Source organism: Salmo salar, chromosome ssa16, assembly GCF_905237065.1.
Source record: "Salmo salar chromosome ssa16, Ssal_v3.1, whole genome shotgun sequence".
NCBI lineage: Eukaryota > Metazoa > Chordata > Actinopteri > Salmoniformes > Salmonidae > Salmo > Salmo salar.
The window spans coordinates 84,175,771-84,193,023 of record NC_059457.1 but is presented as its reverse complement, the minus strand read 5'-3'; the positions used below and the strand labels follow the sequence as shown (position 1 = coordinate 84,193,023).

Sequence of the window (17,253 nt, the reverse complement as noted above, 5' to 3'; positions counted from 1 at the left end):
GGAGAAGAGAGAGAGAAAGAGAGGAGAAGAGAGAGACAGACAGTTAGATCAGAGTGAGATATAAAGGGAGAGACAGATACAGAGACAGGAAGAGACAGGGTTTCACCTTAACCCTCTGTTCCTGTGCTGGATCAGGTAGTTCAGCCACGCTCCTCTCAATGTCGTCCAGCCACTGGAGAAGGTCATCAGTCTTCCTACGGTACTGGTACCACTGGGGGGCTATCGCCAGGGCCTTCCTCCTCCTCACACCACGCAGGTCCTACACACACACACACACACCACCAGGTGAACTAATGATAGAATGGTACAAAATGATATTTTTCTCAATGTTGTCATTATTCCAAGACTGTATACTGCACCATGACAGTGTTGTATTTAGTGTTGAGCTGATTGTGTTTGATTCTGATCTGTTCTTTCTTGTCCAGGTCTGGAACTCTCCTCTGTAGCTTCTGTCCTTTCAGCAGCAGCTCCTTCACTGCCCCCTCCTCACAGTTCTACAACAGAGACAAGAGCCAGAGAGAGAGAGATGGGGGGAGAGAGATCAGGGAGAGATAGAGATGGGGGGAGAGAGAAAGGGGGAAGAGAGAAGAAACAGAGAGAGAGAGATGGGGAGAGAGATCAGGGGGAGAAAGAGAGAGGGAGAGAGAGATGGGGGAGAGAGAAGGGGGGAGAGAGAAGAAACAGAAAGAGAGAGATGGGGAGAGAAGGGGGAGAGAGAGAGATAGGGGAGAGAGAGAGGGGAAGAGAATGTGTGTGAGAGAGTGTGTGAGAGAGAAAGAGAGAGCGAGATGGGGGAGAGAGAGTGTGTGTGTGAGAGAGAGATGGGGAGAGAGAGAGAGATGGGGGAGAGAGAGAGATGGGGAGAGAGGGAGTGTGTGGAGAGAGATGGGGAGAGCGAGAGATGGTGGAGAGAGAGTGAGATGGGGGAGAGAGAGGGTGAGAGAGAGAAAGAGAGATGGGGAGAGAGAGATAGAGGAGGGGAGAGAGAGAAAGAGCGAGAGAGAGAGAGAGAGAGGAGAAGAGAAAGAGAGATATGTAGACGTTACTTGAATGAAAGAACAGAAATAGAATAGAATATAACAGAATAGAATAGAACAGAATAGAACAGAATAGAACAGAATAGAACAGAATAGAACAGAATAGAATAGAACAGAACAGAATAGAACAGAACAGAATAGAACAGAATATAACAGAATAGAATAGAACAGAATAGAACAGAATAGAACAGAATAGAATATAACAGAATAGAACAGAACAGAATATAACAGAATAGAATAGAACAGAATAGAACAGAATAGAATAGAACAGAATAGAACAGAACAGAATATAACAGAATTGAATATAACAGAATAGAATATAACAGAATAGAATATAACAGAATAGAACAGAATAGAACAGAACAGAATATAACAGAATAGAACAGAATAGAACAGAATAGAATAGAACAGAATAGAACAGAATAGAACATAATAGAATAGAAGCCTGTGTGTTACCCCATCCTGTCCTGTGAAATCTTCCTCCTTGAGGTTCTCTCCCTGTTTCTCTTCTTCCTCCAGCAGGTCCAGCCAGATCTTAGCTTCACTATGGAACTGCTCCACCTCCACCGCTGATGCCGCCGCCTACACACACACACACACACACACACACACACACACACACACACAATCATGTAACCTTTGCACTTTGTCTATCATGGCCTAAGATATTTCTCCATTTGAGAATCTTGTTTGTGGAGGATCTCTTGTTGTCATATAAACACACAGGACAGTAGAGGGAAGAGAGAGAGATGTTTTCAAAAGGCCCTGAATTCATCAAGCTCTCTTGGTTTTGCGATGAAATGGCTTTGTTAGAGGGTAGGAGGTCAGTACCTGTCCTGCAGTGATGCGCTGTGCGATGCTGTCAAAACGCTGGTTGAGCTTTTCCAGTTTGGGCCCCAGCTGTGCCTGGCAGTGTTCCCCACGAGTACCCATCAGACCCTGGCCTAGCACCCGCACCGCCTCCACCTTACCATGCATCACCTCCAAGTCCCCACGCAGACCCTGAGAAACACACCATCATTATACACACATATAAACACACATAAACACACCATCATTATACACACATAGACACACCATCAATATACACACATAAACACACCATCATTATACACACATAGACACACCATCAATATACACACACAGACACACCATGTCACGTCCTGACCCTAGTAAGATGTCATTTTCTATAGTAGAGTATGGCAGGGTGTGACAGGGGGTGTTTTGGGTTGTTCTATGTTTTCTATTTCTATGTTTAAGTTCTAGTTTTTCTATTTCTATGTTGGGATTGTTTGGGGTTGATCTCTAATTGGAGGCAGCTGATCCTCATTGCCTCTGATTAGAGATCATATTTAAGTAGGGGTTTTTCTCTTCCTGTTTGTGGGTTATTATCTTTTGAGTAGTGTGTTGTCCTCTCTGCGTCACGATTTGTTGTTTGTGTGTTTTTTCAAGTATTTAAGTGTATTGCATTCAGTTTCACGTTTAATAAATATGTGGAACTACGAACACGCTGCATTTTGGTCTGATCCTTCGAACAGCCGTGACACACCATCATTATACACACATAGAAACCACCATCATTATACACACATAGACACACCATCATTATACACACATAGAAACCACCATCATTATACACACATAGACACACCATCATTATACACACATAGACACACCATCATTATACACACATAGACACCATCATTATACACACATAGAAACCACCATCATTATACACACATAGACACACCATTATTATAGACACACCATCATTATACACACATAGACACACCATTATTATAGACACACCATCATTATACACACATAGACACACCATTATTATAGACACACCATCATTATACACACATAGACACACCATCATTATACACACATAGACACACCATCATTATACACACATAGACACACCATCATTATACACACATAGACACACCATCATTATAGACACACCATCATTATACACACATAGACACACCATTATTATAGACACACCATCATTATACACACATAGAAACCACCATCATTATACACACACCATTATTATAGACACACCATCATTATACACACATAGAAACCACCATCATTATACACATAGACACACCATCATTATAGACACATAGACACACCGTCATTATACACACAGACACACCATCATTATACACACATAGACACACCATTATTATACACACACCATCATTATAGACACATAGACACACCGTCATTATACACATAGACACACCATCATTATACACACATAGACACACCGTCATTATACACACAGACACACCATCATTATACACACATAGACACACCATTATTATAGACACACCATCATTATACACACACACAAACACACCATCATTATACACACATAGACACACCATCATTATACACACATAGACACACCGTCATTACAGGTGTATTGTGTACCTTGAGGACAGGTGTGTTGTGTACCTTGAGGACAGGTGTATTGTGTACCTTGAGGACAGGTGTGTTGTGTACCTTGTTGAGGACAGGTGTGTTGTGTACCTTGAGGACAGGTGTGTTGTGTACCTTGAGGACAGGTGTGTTGTGTACCTTGAGGACAGGTGTGTTGTGTACCTTGAGGACAGGTAGTGTGTACCTTGTTGAGGACAGGTGTATTGTGTACCTTGAGGACAGGTGTGTTGTGTACCTTGAGGACAGGTGTGTTGTGTACCTTGAGGACAGGTGTGTTGTGTACCTTGAGGACAGGTGGGTTGTGTACCTTGAGGACAGGTGTGTTGTGTACCTTGAGGACAGGTGTATTGTGTACCTTGAGGACAGGTGTGTTGTGTACCTTGAGGACAGGTGTGTTGTGTACCTTGAGGACAGGTGTGTTGTGTACCTTGAGGACAGGTAGTGTGTACCTTGAGGACAGGTAGTGTGTACCTTGAGGACAGGTAGTGTGTACCTTGAGGACAGGTGTGTTGTGTACCTTGAGGACAGGTGTGTTGTGTACCTTGAGGACAGGTGTGTTGTGTACCTTGAGGACAGGTGTGTTGTGTACCTTGAGGACAGGTGTATTGTGTACCTTGAGGACAGGTGTGTTGTGTACCTTGAGGACAGGTGTGTTGTGTACCTTGAGGACAGGTGTATTGTGTACCTTGAGGACAGGTAGTGTGTACCTTGAGGACAGGTAGTGTGTACCTTGAGGACAGGTGTGTTGTGTACCTTGAGGACAGGTGTGTTGTGTACCTTGAGGACAGGTGTGTTGTGTACCTTGAGGACAGGTAGTGTGTACCTTGAGGACAGGTGTGTTGTGTACCTTGAGGACAGGTGTATTGTGTACCTTGAGGACAGGTGTGTTGTGTACCTTGAGGACAGGTGTGTTGTGTACCTTGAGGACAGGTGTGTTGTGTACCTTGAGGACAGGATCGTTAGGTCCCTGGTTCTCTATCTGGTCCATCTCTTTCTCTGCTCCCTCCATCCACTCCTTTATCACCTTCATATTCACATCCAATGTTTCCACCTGGCTCTGGTAGTCCTGTGTGTGTGTGTGTGGGAGTGAAAATGCGACACAGCGTTAGAAGCAGTGTGTGTATATAACAATGGAACCATAGTGTTTCTACTGTAGACAGACAGACACAGCAACCTTCACTAGGTGATGAACTATGCATCCTGATACACTGATGCACTGTGTTCCTCCCTTTAACCATAACAGAGAGACAACAGACACAACAGGGACTCAGACAGGCCTGAGACAGCTAGACCAGGCTGGGGACTCATGATAAGAGGAGGGAGAGACGGATAGACAGAGACAGAGACAGAGAGACAGAGACAGAGAGACAGAGACAGAGAGACAGAGACAGAGAGAGAGAGAGACAGAGAGAGACAGAGAGAGAGAGACAGAGAGAGAGAGAGACAGAGAGAGAGAGAGAGAGACAGAGAGAGAGAGAGAGAGAGACAGAGAGAGACACAGAGAGAGACAGAGAGAGACAGAGAGAGACCTACCAGCAGCAGTTTTAACCACTCCTCACTCCTGGAGGTGACAGCGACCCAGTTACAGCTGAGTAGCTGGACCTTGTCATCCACCAGGCTCTCCTGACCTCTCAGCACTGCCTTCAAGGCTTCAGCCAACTCCACTACAGCCTTCAACTGGGGAGCATGCTTCTCTGTCTCCTTCTGGGTAGCCTGGGGAGAGAGGGAGAGACAACACACTTAGGACAACCCTAGCTTGTGTGGAGAGAGCCTGAGGAAAGAGGGACCGTATATAAGACACTAACCTGGAGGACAGAGGGACCCTACATAAGACACTAACCTGGAGGACAGAGGGACCCTGTATAAGACACTAACCTGGAGGACAGAGGGACCCTACATAAGACACTAACCTGGAGGACAGAGGGACCCTACATAAGACACTAACCTGGAGGACAGAGGGACCCTACATAAGACACTAACCTGGAGGACAGAGGGACCCTACATAAGACACTAACATGGAGGACAGAGGGACCCTACATAAGACACTAACCTGGAGGACAGAGGGACCCTACATAAGACACTAACCTGGAGGACAGAGGGACCCTACATAAGACACTAACCTGGAGGACAGAGGGACCCTACATAAGACACTAACATGGAGGACAGAGGGACCCTACATAAGACACTAACCTGGAGGACAGAGGGACCCTACATAAGACACTAACCTGGAGGACAGAGGGACCCTACATAAGACACTAACCTGGAGGACAGAGGGACCCTACATAAGACACTAACCTGGAGGACAGAGGGACCCTACATAAGATACTAACCTGGAGGACAGGGGGACCCTACATAAGACACTAACATGGAGGACAGAGGGACCCTACATAAGACACTAACATGGAGGACAGAGGGACCCTGTATAAGACACTAACCTGGAGGACAGAGGGACCCTACATAAGACACTAACATGGAGGACAGAGGGACCCTGTATAAGACACTAACCTGGAGGACAGAGGGACCCTACATAAGACACTAACCTGGAGGACAGAGGGACCCTACATAAGACACTAACCTGGAGGACAGAGGGACCCTGTATAAGACACTAACCTGGAGGACAGAGGGACCCTACATAAGACACTAACCTGGAGGACAGAGGGACCCTACATAAGACACTAACCTGGAGGACAGAGGGATGGTTGTGACACAACACAAGGGAATTGTGACATTGTCATGGAGGTTAATCACATGGAGGGTGAAAGAAACAAATTGAGTGAAATCTTCTTATTTTCAAGAGTGGAATCCAATCAGAGCCTGATGGAAGACGAGGAACACGACCAGATAGATTATAGAGCATCAGCCTCATCTTCTCAGATGGACTGAAGGAGAGATTAAACCCATCAGAGTGTTGATGGAAGACGAGGAACACGACCAGATAGATTATAGAGCATCAGCCTCATCTTCTCAGATGGACTGAAGGAGAGATTAAACCCATCAGAGTGTTGATGGAAGACGAGGAACACGACCAGATAGATTATAGAGCATCAGCCTCATCTTCTCAGATGGACTGAAGGAGAGATTAAACCCATCAGAGTGTTGATGGAAGACGAGGAACACGACCAGATAGATTATAGAGCATCAGCCTCATCTTCTCAGATGGACTGAAGGAGAGATTAAACACATCAGAGTGTTGATGGAAGACGAGGAACACGACCAGATAGATTATAGAGCATCAGCCTCATCTTCTCAGATGGACTGAAGGAGAGATTAAACCCATCAGAGTGTTGATGGAAGACGAGGAACACGACCAGATAGATTATAGAGCATCAGCCTCATCTTCTCAGATGGACTGAAGGAGAGATTAAACCCATCAGAGTGTTGATGGAAGACGAGGAACACGACCAGATAGATTATAGAGCATCAGCCTCATCTTCTCAGATGGACTGAAGGAGAGATTAAACACATCAGAGTGTTGATGGAAGACGAGGAACACGACCAGATAGATTATAGAGCATCAGCCTCATCTTCTCAGATGGACTGAAGGAGAGATTAAACACATCAGAGTGTTGATGGAAGACGAGGAACACGACCAGATAGATTATAGAGCATCAGCCTCATCTTCTCAGATGGACTGAAGGAGAGATTAAACCCATCAGAGTGTTGATGGAAGACGAGGAACACGACCAGATAGATTATAGAGCATCAGCCTCATCTTCTCAGATGGACTGAAGGAGAGATTAAACACATCAGAGTGTTGATGGAAGACGAGGAACACGACCAGATAGATTATAGAGCATCAGCCTCATCTTCTCAGATGGACTGAAGGAGAGATTAAACACATCAGAGTGTTGATGGAAGACGAGGAACACGACCAGATAGATTATAGAGCATCAGCCTCATCTTCTCAGATGGACTGAAGGAGAGATTAAACCCATCAGAGTGTTGATGGAAGACGAGGAACACGACCAGATAGATTATAGAGCATCAGCCTCATCTTCTCAGATGGACTGAAGGAGAGATTAAACACATCAGAGTGTTGATGGAAGACGAGGAACACGACCAGATAGATTATAGAGCATCAGCCTCATCTTCTCAGATGGACTGAAGGAGAGATTAAACCCATCAGAGTGTTGATGGAAGACGAGGAACACGACCAGATAGATTATAGAGCATCAGCCTCATCTTCTCAGATGGACTGAAGGAGAGATTAAACACATCAGAGTGTTGATGGAAGACGAGGAACACGACCAGATAGATTATAGAGCATCAGCCTCATCTTCTCAGATGGACTGAAGGAGAGATTAAACCCATCAGAGTGTTGATGGAAGACGAGGAACACGACCAGATAGATTATAGAGCATCAGCCTCATCTTCTCAGATGGACTGAAGGAGAGATTAAACCCATCAGAGTGTTGATGGAAGACGAGGAACACGACCAGATAGATTATAGAGCATCAGCCTCATCTTCTCAGATGGACTGAAGGAGAGATTAAACACATCAGAGTGTTGATGGAAGACGAGGAACACGACCAGATAGATTATAGAGCATCAGCCTCATCTTCTCAGATGGATGAAGGAGAGATTAAACCCATCAGAGTGTTGATGGACTGATGGAAATAGAAGCCTGTAAATTCACCAATCAGCCGTTTGTTTACTGACAGCGATCGTGTTGCAAGGCAACCAACCAGGCCATCTAGGAAAACAGGGAGCGTCCCAAATGACAACCTATTCCCTTAACATGGGGACCCTGGTCTAAAGTAGTGCACTATATAGGGAACAGAGCCCTATGGTCCTGGTCTAAAGTAGTGCACTATATAGGGAACAGAGCCCTATGGTCCTGGTCTAAAGTAGTGCACTATATAGGGACTAGGATGTCATTTGGGAAGAAAGGCCTCAGCAGCAGCAGAGAGAGAATAGATTCAGAGCAGGTGTCCTCTGCCAGCCCACTGACCTCCTTCCCCACGGAGATAACCCCTGTCATTACACCACTTACACACCACCTACACACCACCTACACACCACTTACACACCACTTACACACCACCTACACACCACCTACACACCACCTACACACCACTTACACACCACCTACACACCACCTACACACCACCTACACACCACTTACACACCACTTACACACCACCTACACACCACCTACACACCACCTACACACCACTTACACACCACCTACACACCACTTACACACCACCTACACACCACCTACACACCACCTACACACCACTTACACACCACTTACACACCACCTTACTGGAGCTGGGAGATGACACAACACAGGTGGAAATCACTATGTATCTTCTGGTTTGTGTGTTTGTGCTTGGCCTCCTACCTTGGCCCAGTCCAGCTCAGCCTCTAGATCACTGGGCATCCCCTCCACAGCAGACCTCCTCGTCAGCTCAGCATCCGTAGCAGCTAGCCACTCTGTCAGGCTGTTCAACTCCTTACGCAGTTTCCTGGACAACTTCAGACTCTTCTCTAGTTCCTGTTTTCCCTCCGTCACCTGACAGACACAAACACACATCTCACCTGTCAATCACTTCTAATTTCATCAACTTCATCTAATCAATCACTCTGAATTCAATTCAATTCTTTTACATTCAAATAAACTTGATTTATTCCCCGACTTAAAAAAGGCCCACCCCAAACAAAAACTAAAAATCACACCATACTCCATCTCCCAGAATCCTTTGTGGCCAGTTAAACCAATCAGTGGCTCTGTTTGAGAGGCAGTGGATTTAGGTTGAGGCGTGGTATTGGCTGATGCCACTGACCTGCGCGCCCAGTTGATTATAGAGCAGCTTGAGGGCAGTGAGTCTGTCGTCCAGCTCTTTAGGCTTCTCGGTCTGCTGTCTCTGAACGATCTGTCTTCCTGTCTTTATCACTGTCTCTACCTCCAACTTCACCTCACTCAAACCTTTATACAACTTCTGTATAGGAGGGAAGGAGAGGGGGAGGAGAGGGAGGAGGGATGGGAGGAAGGAGAGAGAGGGAAGGAGGAGAGAGAGAGAGAGAGGGAAGGAGGAGAGAGAGAGGGAAGGAGAGAGAGACAGAGGGAAGGAGGAGAGAGAGAGAGGGGAAGGAGAAAGAGAGAGGGGGGAAGGAGAAGAGAGAGAGAGAGAGAGGGGGAAGGAGAAGAGAGAGAGAAAGGGGGAAGGAGGAGAGAGAGAGATGCACACTGCTAATAACACAATATTAAATCAGTCATGCCCAGTTCTTGATCAATAAAGGAGACTCCGCTGTAAAGAAACAACTCATTTGAAAACAACATGATTTCAACTGTAATGAAATGTTTGGGGACCGTCGAAGAACCCTTTTGGAACCATTTTTTCTAAGAGTGTATTATCCCAAAAACAATCTGTGAGGCTAGAAATCTGAAACGAGCCCGGGCCTAGCAGGACTAGCAGGAACTAGCAGGACTACCAGGAACTAGCAGGACTAGCAGGAACTAGCAGGACTACCAGGAACCAGCAGGAACTAGCAGGAACCAGCAGGAACTAGCAGGACTAGCAGGAACTAGCAGGACTAGCAGGAACTAGCAGGACTAGCAGGAACTAGCAGGAACTAGCAGGAACCAGCAGGAACTAGCAGGACTACCAGGAACCAGCAGGAACTAGCAGGAACCAGCAGGAACTAGCAGGACTAGCAGGAACTAGCAGGACTACCAGGAACTAGCAGGAACTAGCAGGACTACCAGGAACTAGCAGGACTAGCAGGAACTAGCAGGACTACCAGGAACCAGCAGGAACTAGCAGGAACCAGCAGGAACTAGCAGGACTACCAGGAACCAGCAGGAACTAGCAGGACTAGCAGGAACTAGCAGGAACTACCAGGAACCAGCAGGAACCAGCAGGAACTAGCAGGAACTACCAGGAACTAGCAGGACTAGCAGGTGACATCACTACTCGGCAGGTGACATCACTACTCGGCAGGTGACATCACTACTTGGCAGGTGACATCACTACTCGGCAGGTGACATCACTACTCAGCAGGTGACATCATTACTCGGCAGATGACATCACTATTCAGCAGGTGACATCACTACTCAGCAGGTCACATCACTACTCAGCAGGTGACATCATTACTCGGCAGGTGACATCACTACTCAGCAGGTGACATCACTACTTGGCAGGTGTTTTTCCCTGCAGTGTGTGATTGATTACTGATTGATTACCCACCATGCATTGTTCCAACTGTGACTGCACCACGTCCTGTTCCACGCTGCGTATGTCCAACACCCCCAGCTGTGCCTTCACATCCCAGAGAACCCTCTCACACTCTGAGAGGCGCTGGTCAAAGTTCGCAGGTTTCTGGAAGAGCCTGAACTTCACACACACCTCCTGGAGTTTCTTCTACAGGGGCAGAAGAAGATTATATATATATATATATATATATATATATATATATATATATATATATATATATATATATATATATATATATATATTCTCTTTCTCTCGCTCTCTATCTCTCTCTCTCTCTCTCTCTATATATATATATATATATATATATAGAGAGAGAGAGAGAGAGAGAGAGAGAGAGAGATAGAGAGCGAGAGAGAGAGCGAGAGAGAGAGAGATAGAGAGAGAGAGAGAGAGCGAGAGAGAGAGAGAGAGAGAGAGAGAGAGAAGAGAGAGAGAGAGAGAGAGAGAGAGAGAGAGAGAGAGAAAGAGAGATAGAGAGCGAGAGAAAGAGAGAGAGAGCGAGATAGAGAGAGAGATAGAGAAAGAGAGAGATAGAGATAGAGAGAAAGAGAGAGTGAGATAGAGAGAGAGATAGAGAGAGAGATAGAGAGAGAGAAAGAGAGAGAGAGAGATAGAGAGAAAGAGAGATAGAGAAAGAGAGAGACACTGTGTGTGTGTGTGTGTGTGTGTGTGTGTGTGTGTGTGTGTGTGTGTGTGTGTGTGTGTGTGTGTGTGTGAGAGTTACCTGTATCAGGTGGATCTGGGCTGCTACTCTCTCTGTATTCTTCTTCTTCATGTCTTCCAGAGTCGCTTCGTGACCATTCAGCTCTGTCTGGATCTTCTGTTTCAAACAAAACATAGCCAATCAGAACCCACACACTCATTCCCATGCACCTCCATCCCTCTACCACATGGGGGAGGACAGCCTCAAGGTTTGAGGAGAATTAAAGAGAAAATAACACAGAGAAACTCCACCACTCATCTATTCTCTACTCTGTCCCCTGTGTTCTGTTCTGTCCCTGTGTTCTGCTCTGTCCCTGTGTTCTGCTCTGTCCCTGTGTTCTGCTCTGTCCCTGTGTTCTGCTCTGTCCCTGTGTTCTGCTCTGTCCCTGTGTTCTGCTCTGTCCCTGTGTTCTACTCTGTCCCTGTGTTCTGTTCTGTCCCTGTGTTCTACTCTGTCCCTGTGTTCTGCTCTGTCCCTGTGTTCTCGTTCTGTCCCTGTGTTCTACTCTGTCCCTGTGTTCTGTTCTGTCCCTGTGTTCTACTCTGTCCCTGTGTTCTACTCTGTCCCTGTGTTCTACTCTGTCCCCCGTGTTCTGTTCTGTCCCCCGTGTTCTGCTCTATCCCTGTGTTCTGCTCTGTCCCCTGTGTTCTGCTCTGTCCCCTGTGTTCTGCTCTGTCCCCTGTGTTCTGCTCTGTCCCTGTGTTCTACTCTGTCCCCCGTGTTCTGTTCTGTCCCTGTGTTCTGCTCTATCCCTGTGTTCTGCTCTGTCCCTGTGTTCTGTTCTGTCCCCTGTGTCCTGCTCTATCCCTGTGTTCTACTCTGTCCCCCGTGTTCTGTTCTGTCCCTGTGTTCTGCTCTGTCCCTGTGTTCTGTTCTGTCCCCTGTGTCCTGCTCTGTCCCTGTGTTCTACTCTGTCCCCTGTGTTCTGTTCTGTCCCTGTGTTCTGCTCTGTCCCTGTGTTCTGCTCTGTCCCTGTGTTCTGCTCTGTCCCTGTGTTCTACTCTGTCCCTGTGTTCTGCTCTGTCCCTGTGTTCTACTCTGTCCCTGTGTTCTGTTCTGTCCCTGTGTTCTACTCTGTCCCTGTGTTCTGTTCTGTCCCTGTGTTCTACTCTGTCCCTGTGTTCTACTCTGTCCCTGTGTTCTACTCTGTCCCCCGTGTTCTGTTCTGTCCCTGTGTTCTGCTCTATCCCTGTGTTCTGCTCTGTCCCCTGTGTTCTGCTCTGTCCCCTGTGTTCTGCTCTGTCCCCTGTGTTCTGCTCTGTCCCTGTGTTCTACTCTGTCCCCCGTGTTCTGTTCTGTCCCTGTGTTCTGCTCTATCCCTGTGTTCTGCTCTGTCCCTGTGTTCTGTTCTGTCCCCTGTGTCCTGCTCTATCCCTGTGTTCTACTCTGTCCCCCGTGTTCTGTTCTGTCCCTGTGTTCTGCTCTGTCCCTGTGTTCTGTTCTGTCCCCTGTGTCCTGCTCTATCCCTGTGTTCTGCTCTGTCCCCTGTGTTCTGCTCTGCCCCCTGTGTTCTGCTCTGTCCCCTGTGTTCTGCTCTGTCCCTGTGTTCTGTTCAGTCCCCTGTGTTCTGCTCTGTCCCCTGTGTTCTGCTCTGTCCCCTGTGTTCTGCTCTGTCCCTGTGTTCTACTCTGTCCCCCGTGTTCTGTTCTGTCCCTGTGTTCTGCTCTATCCCTGTGTTCTGCTCTGTCCCTGTGTTCTGTTCTGTCCCCTGTGTCCTGCTCTATCCCTGTGTTCTACTCTGTCCCCGCGTTTGTTCTGTCCCTGTGTTCTGCTCTGTCCCTGTGTTCTGTTCTGTCCCCTGTGTCCTGCTCTGTCCCTGTGTTCTACTCTGTCCCCTGTGTTCTGTTCTGTCCCTGTGTTCTGCTCTGTCCCTGTGTTCTGCTCTGTCCCTGTGTTCTGCTCTGTCCCTGTGTTCTACTCTGTCCCTGTGTTCTGCTCTGTCCCTGTGTTCTACTCTGTCCCTGTGTTCTGTTCTGTCCCTGTGTTCTACTCTGTCCCTGTGTTCTGTTCTGTCCCTGTGTTCTACTCTGTCCCTGTGTTCTACTCTGTCCCTGTGTTCTACTCTGTCCCCCGTGTTCTGTTCTGTCCCTGTGTTCTGCTCTATCCCTGTGTTCTGCTCTGTCCCCTGTGTTCTGCTCTGTCCCCTGTGTTCTGCTCTGTCCCCTGTGTTCTGCTCTGTCCCTGTGTTCTACTCTGTCCCCCGTGTTCTGTTCTGTCCCTGTGTTCTGCTCTATCCCTGTGTTCTGCTCTGTCCCTGTGTTCTGTTCTGTCCCCTGTGTCCTGCTCTATCCCTGTGTTCTACTCTGTCCCCCGTGTTCTGTTCTGTCCCTGTGTTCTGCTCTGTCCCTGTGTTCTGTTCTGTCCCCTGTGTCCTGCTCTATCCCTGTGTTCTGCTCTGTCCCCTGTGTTCTGCTCTGCCCCCTGTGTTCTGCTCTGTCCCCTGTGTTCTGCTCTGTCCCTGTGTTCTGTTCAGTCCCCTGTGTCCTGCTCTGTCCCTGTGTTCTGTTCTGTCCCCTGTGTCCTGCTCTGTCCCCTGTGTTCTGCTCTGTCCCTGTGTTCTGTTCTGTCCCCTGTGTCCTGCTCTGTCCCCTGTGTTCTGCTCTGTCCCTGTGTTCTGCTCTGTCCCTGTGTTCTGCTCTATCCCCTGTGTTCTGTTCTGTCCCCTGTGTTCTGCTCTGTCCCTGTGTTCTGCTCTGTCCCTGTGTTCTGTTCTGTCCCCTGTGTCCTGCTCTGTCCCCTGTGTTCTGTTCTGTCCCCTGTGTCCTGCTCTGTCCCCTGTGTTCTGCTCTGTCCCTGTGTTCTGCTCTGTCCCCTGTGTTCTGCTCTGTCCCTGTGTTCTGCTCTGTCCCTGTGTTCTGCTCTGTCCCCTGTGTTCTGCTCTGTCCCCTGTGTTCTGCTCTGTCCCCTGTGTTCTGCTCTGTCCCCTGTGTTCTGCTCTGTCCCCTGTGTTCTGCTCTGTCCCCTGTGTTCTGCTCTGTCCCTGTGTTCTGCTCTGTCCCTGTGTTCTGCTCTGTCCCCTGTGTTCTGCTCTGTCCCTGTGTTCTGCTCTGTCCCCTGTGTTCTGCTCTGTCCCCTGTGTTCTGCTCTGTCCCCTGTGTTCTGCTCTGTCCCCTGTGTTCTGCTCTGTCCCCTGTGTTCTGCTCTGTCCCCTGTGTTCTGCTCTGTCCCCTGTGTTCTGCTCTGTCCCCTGTGTTCTGCTCTGTCCCCTGTGTCCTGCTCTGTCCCTGTGTTCTGCTCTGTCCCCTGTGTCCTGCTCTGTCCCCTGTGTTCTGCTCTGTCCCCTGTGTCCTGCTCTGTCCCCTGTGTTCTGCTCTGTCCCCTGTGTCCTGCTCTGTCCCCTGTGTTCTGCTCTGTCCCTGTGTTCTGCTCTGTCCCCTGTGTTCTGCTCTGTCCCCTGTGTTCTGCTCTGTCCCCTGTGTTCTGCTCTGTCCCCTGTGTTCTGCTCTGTCCCTGTGTTCTGCTCTGTCCCCTGTGTTCTGTCCCCTGTGTTCTGCTCTGTCCCCTGTGTTCTGCTCTGTCCCCTGTGTTCTGCTCTGTCCCCTGTGTTCTGCTCTGTCCCCTGTGTTCTGCTCTGTCCCCTGTGTTCTGCTCTGTCCCTGTGTTCTGTTCTGTCCCCTGTGTTCTGCTCTATCCCTGTGTTCTGTTCTGTCCCCTGTGTCCTGCTCTATCCCTGTGTTCTGCTCTGTTCCTGTGTTCTGTTCTGTCCCCTGTGTTCTGCTCTGTCCCTGTGTTCTGCTCTGTCCCTGTGTTCTGTTCTGTCCCCTGTGTCCTGCTCTGTCCCCTGTGTTCTGTTCTGTCCCCTGTGTCCTGCTCTGTCCCCTGTGTTCTGCTCTGTCCCTGTGTTCTGTTCTGTCCCTGTGTTCTGTTCTGTCCCCTGTGTCCTGCTCTGTCCCCTGTGTCCTGCTCTGTCCCCTGTGTTCTGTTCTGTCCCTGTGTTCTGCTCTGTCCCTGTGTTCTGTTCTGTCCCCTGTGTTCTGCTCTGTCCCTGTGTTCTGCTCTGTCCCCTGTGTTCTGCTCTATCCCTGTGTTCTGCTCTATCCCTGTGTTCTGCTCTGTCCCCTGTGTTCTGTTCTGTCCCCTGTGTTCTGCTCTGTCCCTGTGTTCTGTTCTGTCCCCTGTGTTCTGCTCTATCCCTGTGTTCTGTTCTGTCCCCTGTGTCCTGCTCTATCCCTGTGTTCTGCTCTGTCCCTGTGTTCTCTTCTGTCCCCTGTGTTCTGCTCTGTCCCTGTGTTCTGCTCTGTCCCCTGTGTTCTACTCTGTCCCTGTGTTCTGCCCTGTCCCTGTGTTCTGTTCTGTCCCCTGTGTTCTGCTCTGTCCCCTGTGTTCTGTTCTGTCCCCTGTGTTCTGCTCTGTCCCTGTGTTCTGTTCTGTCCCCTGTGTTCTGCTCTATCCCTGTGTTCTGTTCTGTCCCCTGTGTTCTGCTCTGTCCCCCGTGTTCTGTGTTCTGCCCTGTCCCTGTGTTCTGTTCTGTCCCCTGTGTTCTACTGTGTTCTGTTCTGTCCCCCGTCTTCTACTCTGTCCCCTGCGTTCTGCTCTGTCCCCTGTGTTCTGCTCTGTCCCTGTGTTCTGTTCTGTCCCCCGTCTTCTAGTCTGTCCCCCGTCTTCTAGTCTGTCCCCTGTGTTCTGTTCTGTCCCCTGTGTTCTGTTCTGTCCCCTGTGTTGTGTTCTGTTCTGTCCCCTGTGTTCTGTTCTGTCTCCGTGTTCTGCTATGTCCCCTGTGTTCTGCTCTGTCCCCTGTGTTCTGCTCTGTCCCCTGTGTTCTGTTCTGTCCCCTGTGTTCTGCTCTATCCCTGTGTTCTGTTCTGTCCCCTGTGTTCTGCCCTGTCCCTGTGTTCTGTTCTGTCCCCTGTGTTCTGTTCTGTCCCTGTGTTCTACTCTGTCCCCTGTGTTCTGCTCTGTCCCTGGCTCTGTTCTGTCCACTGTGTTCTGCTCTGTCCCTGTGTTCTGTTCTGTCCCTGTGTTCTGCTCTGTCCCCTGTGTTCTGCTCTGTCCCCTGTGTTCTGCTCTGTCCTCTGTGTTCTGCTCTGTCCCTGTGTTCTGTTCTGTCCCCTGTGTTCTGTTCTGTCCCCCGTGTTCTACTCTGTCCCCCGTGTTCTGCTCTGTCCCCTGTGTTCTGCTCTGTCCCTGTGTTCTGCTCTGTCCCCTGTGTTCTGCTCTGTCCCTGTGTTCTGTTTTGTCCCCCGTGTTCTACTCTATCCCCCATGTTCTACTCTGTCCCCCGTGTTCTACTCTGTCCCCCGTGTTCTGCTCTATCCCTGTGTTCTGCTCTGTCCCCTGTGTTCTGCTCTGTCCCTGTGTTTTACTCTGTCCCCCGTGTTCTACTCTGTCCCCTGTGTTCTGCTCTGTCCCCTGTGTTCTACTCTGTCCCCCGTGTTCTGCTCTGTCCCCCGTGTTCTGCTCTGTCCCCCGTGTTCTGCTCTGTCCCCTGTGTTCTGCTCTTCCTGTTTGGAGGTTCAGCTCTCTGGCATGTTTCTGTTTGGAGGTTCAGCTCTCTGGCATGTTTCTGTTTGAAGGTTCAGCTCTCTGGCATGTTTCTGTTTGGAGGTTCAGCTCTCTGGCATGTTTCTGTTTGGAGGTTCAGTCTCTGGCATGTTTCTGTTTGGAGGTTCAGCTCTCTGGCATGTTTCTGTTTGGGTTCAGCTCTCTGGCATGTTTCTGTTTGGAGGTTCAGCTCTCTGGCATGTTTCTGTTTGGGTTCAGCTCTCTGGCATATTTCTGTTTGGGTTCAGCTCTCTGGCATGTTTCTGTTTGGGTTCAGCTCTCTGGCATATTTCTGTTTGGGTTCAGCTCTCTGGCATATTTCTGTTTGGGTTCAGCTCTCTGGCATGTTTCTGTT

General features: G+C 48.7%; 1 protein-coding gene across 10 annotated transcripts in view; it reads right to left on the bottom strand.

The window, feature by feature from the left end:
* The window catches only part of dmd (dystrophin), a 390,547-nt gene that overhangs the window by 139,372 nt on the left and 233,922 nt on the right, over positions 1–17,253 (bottom strand). For all 10 annotated transcript variants that reach the window (XM_045698261.1, XM_045698256.1, XM_045698253.1 and 7 more), the window contains 10 exons: positions 11,439–11,534; positions 10,688–10,861; positions 9,284–9,439; positions 8,842–9,012; positions 5,028–5,207; positions 4,438–4,560; positions 1,869–2,039; positions 1,494–1,619; positions 360–494; positions 107–259 (listed from right to left, as the gene is read on the bottom strand). In XM_045698261.1, coding sequence (XP_045554217.1) covers positions 107–259; positions 360–494; positions 1,494–1,619; positions 1,869–2,039; positions 4,438–4,560; positions 5,028–5,207; positions 8,842–9,012; positions 9,284–9,439; positions 10,688–10,861; positions 11,439–11,534 — 1,485 coding nt within the window. The remainder of the gene's footprint in view (positions 1–106; positions 260–359; positions 495–1,493; positions 1,620–1,868; positions 2,040–4,437; positions 4,561–5,027; positions 5,208–8,841; positions 9,013–9,283; positions 9,440–10,687; positions 10,862–11,438; positions 11,535–17,253) is intronic.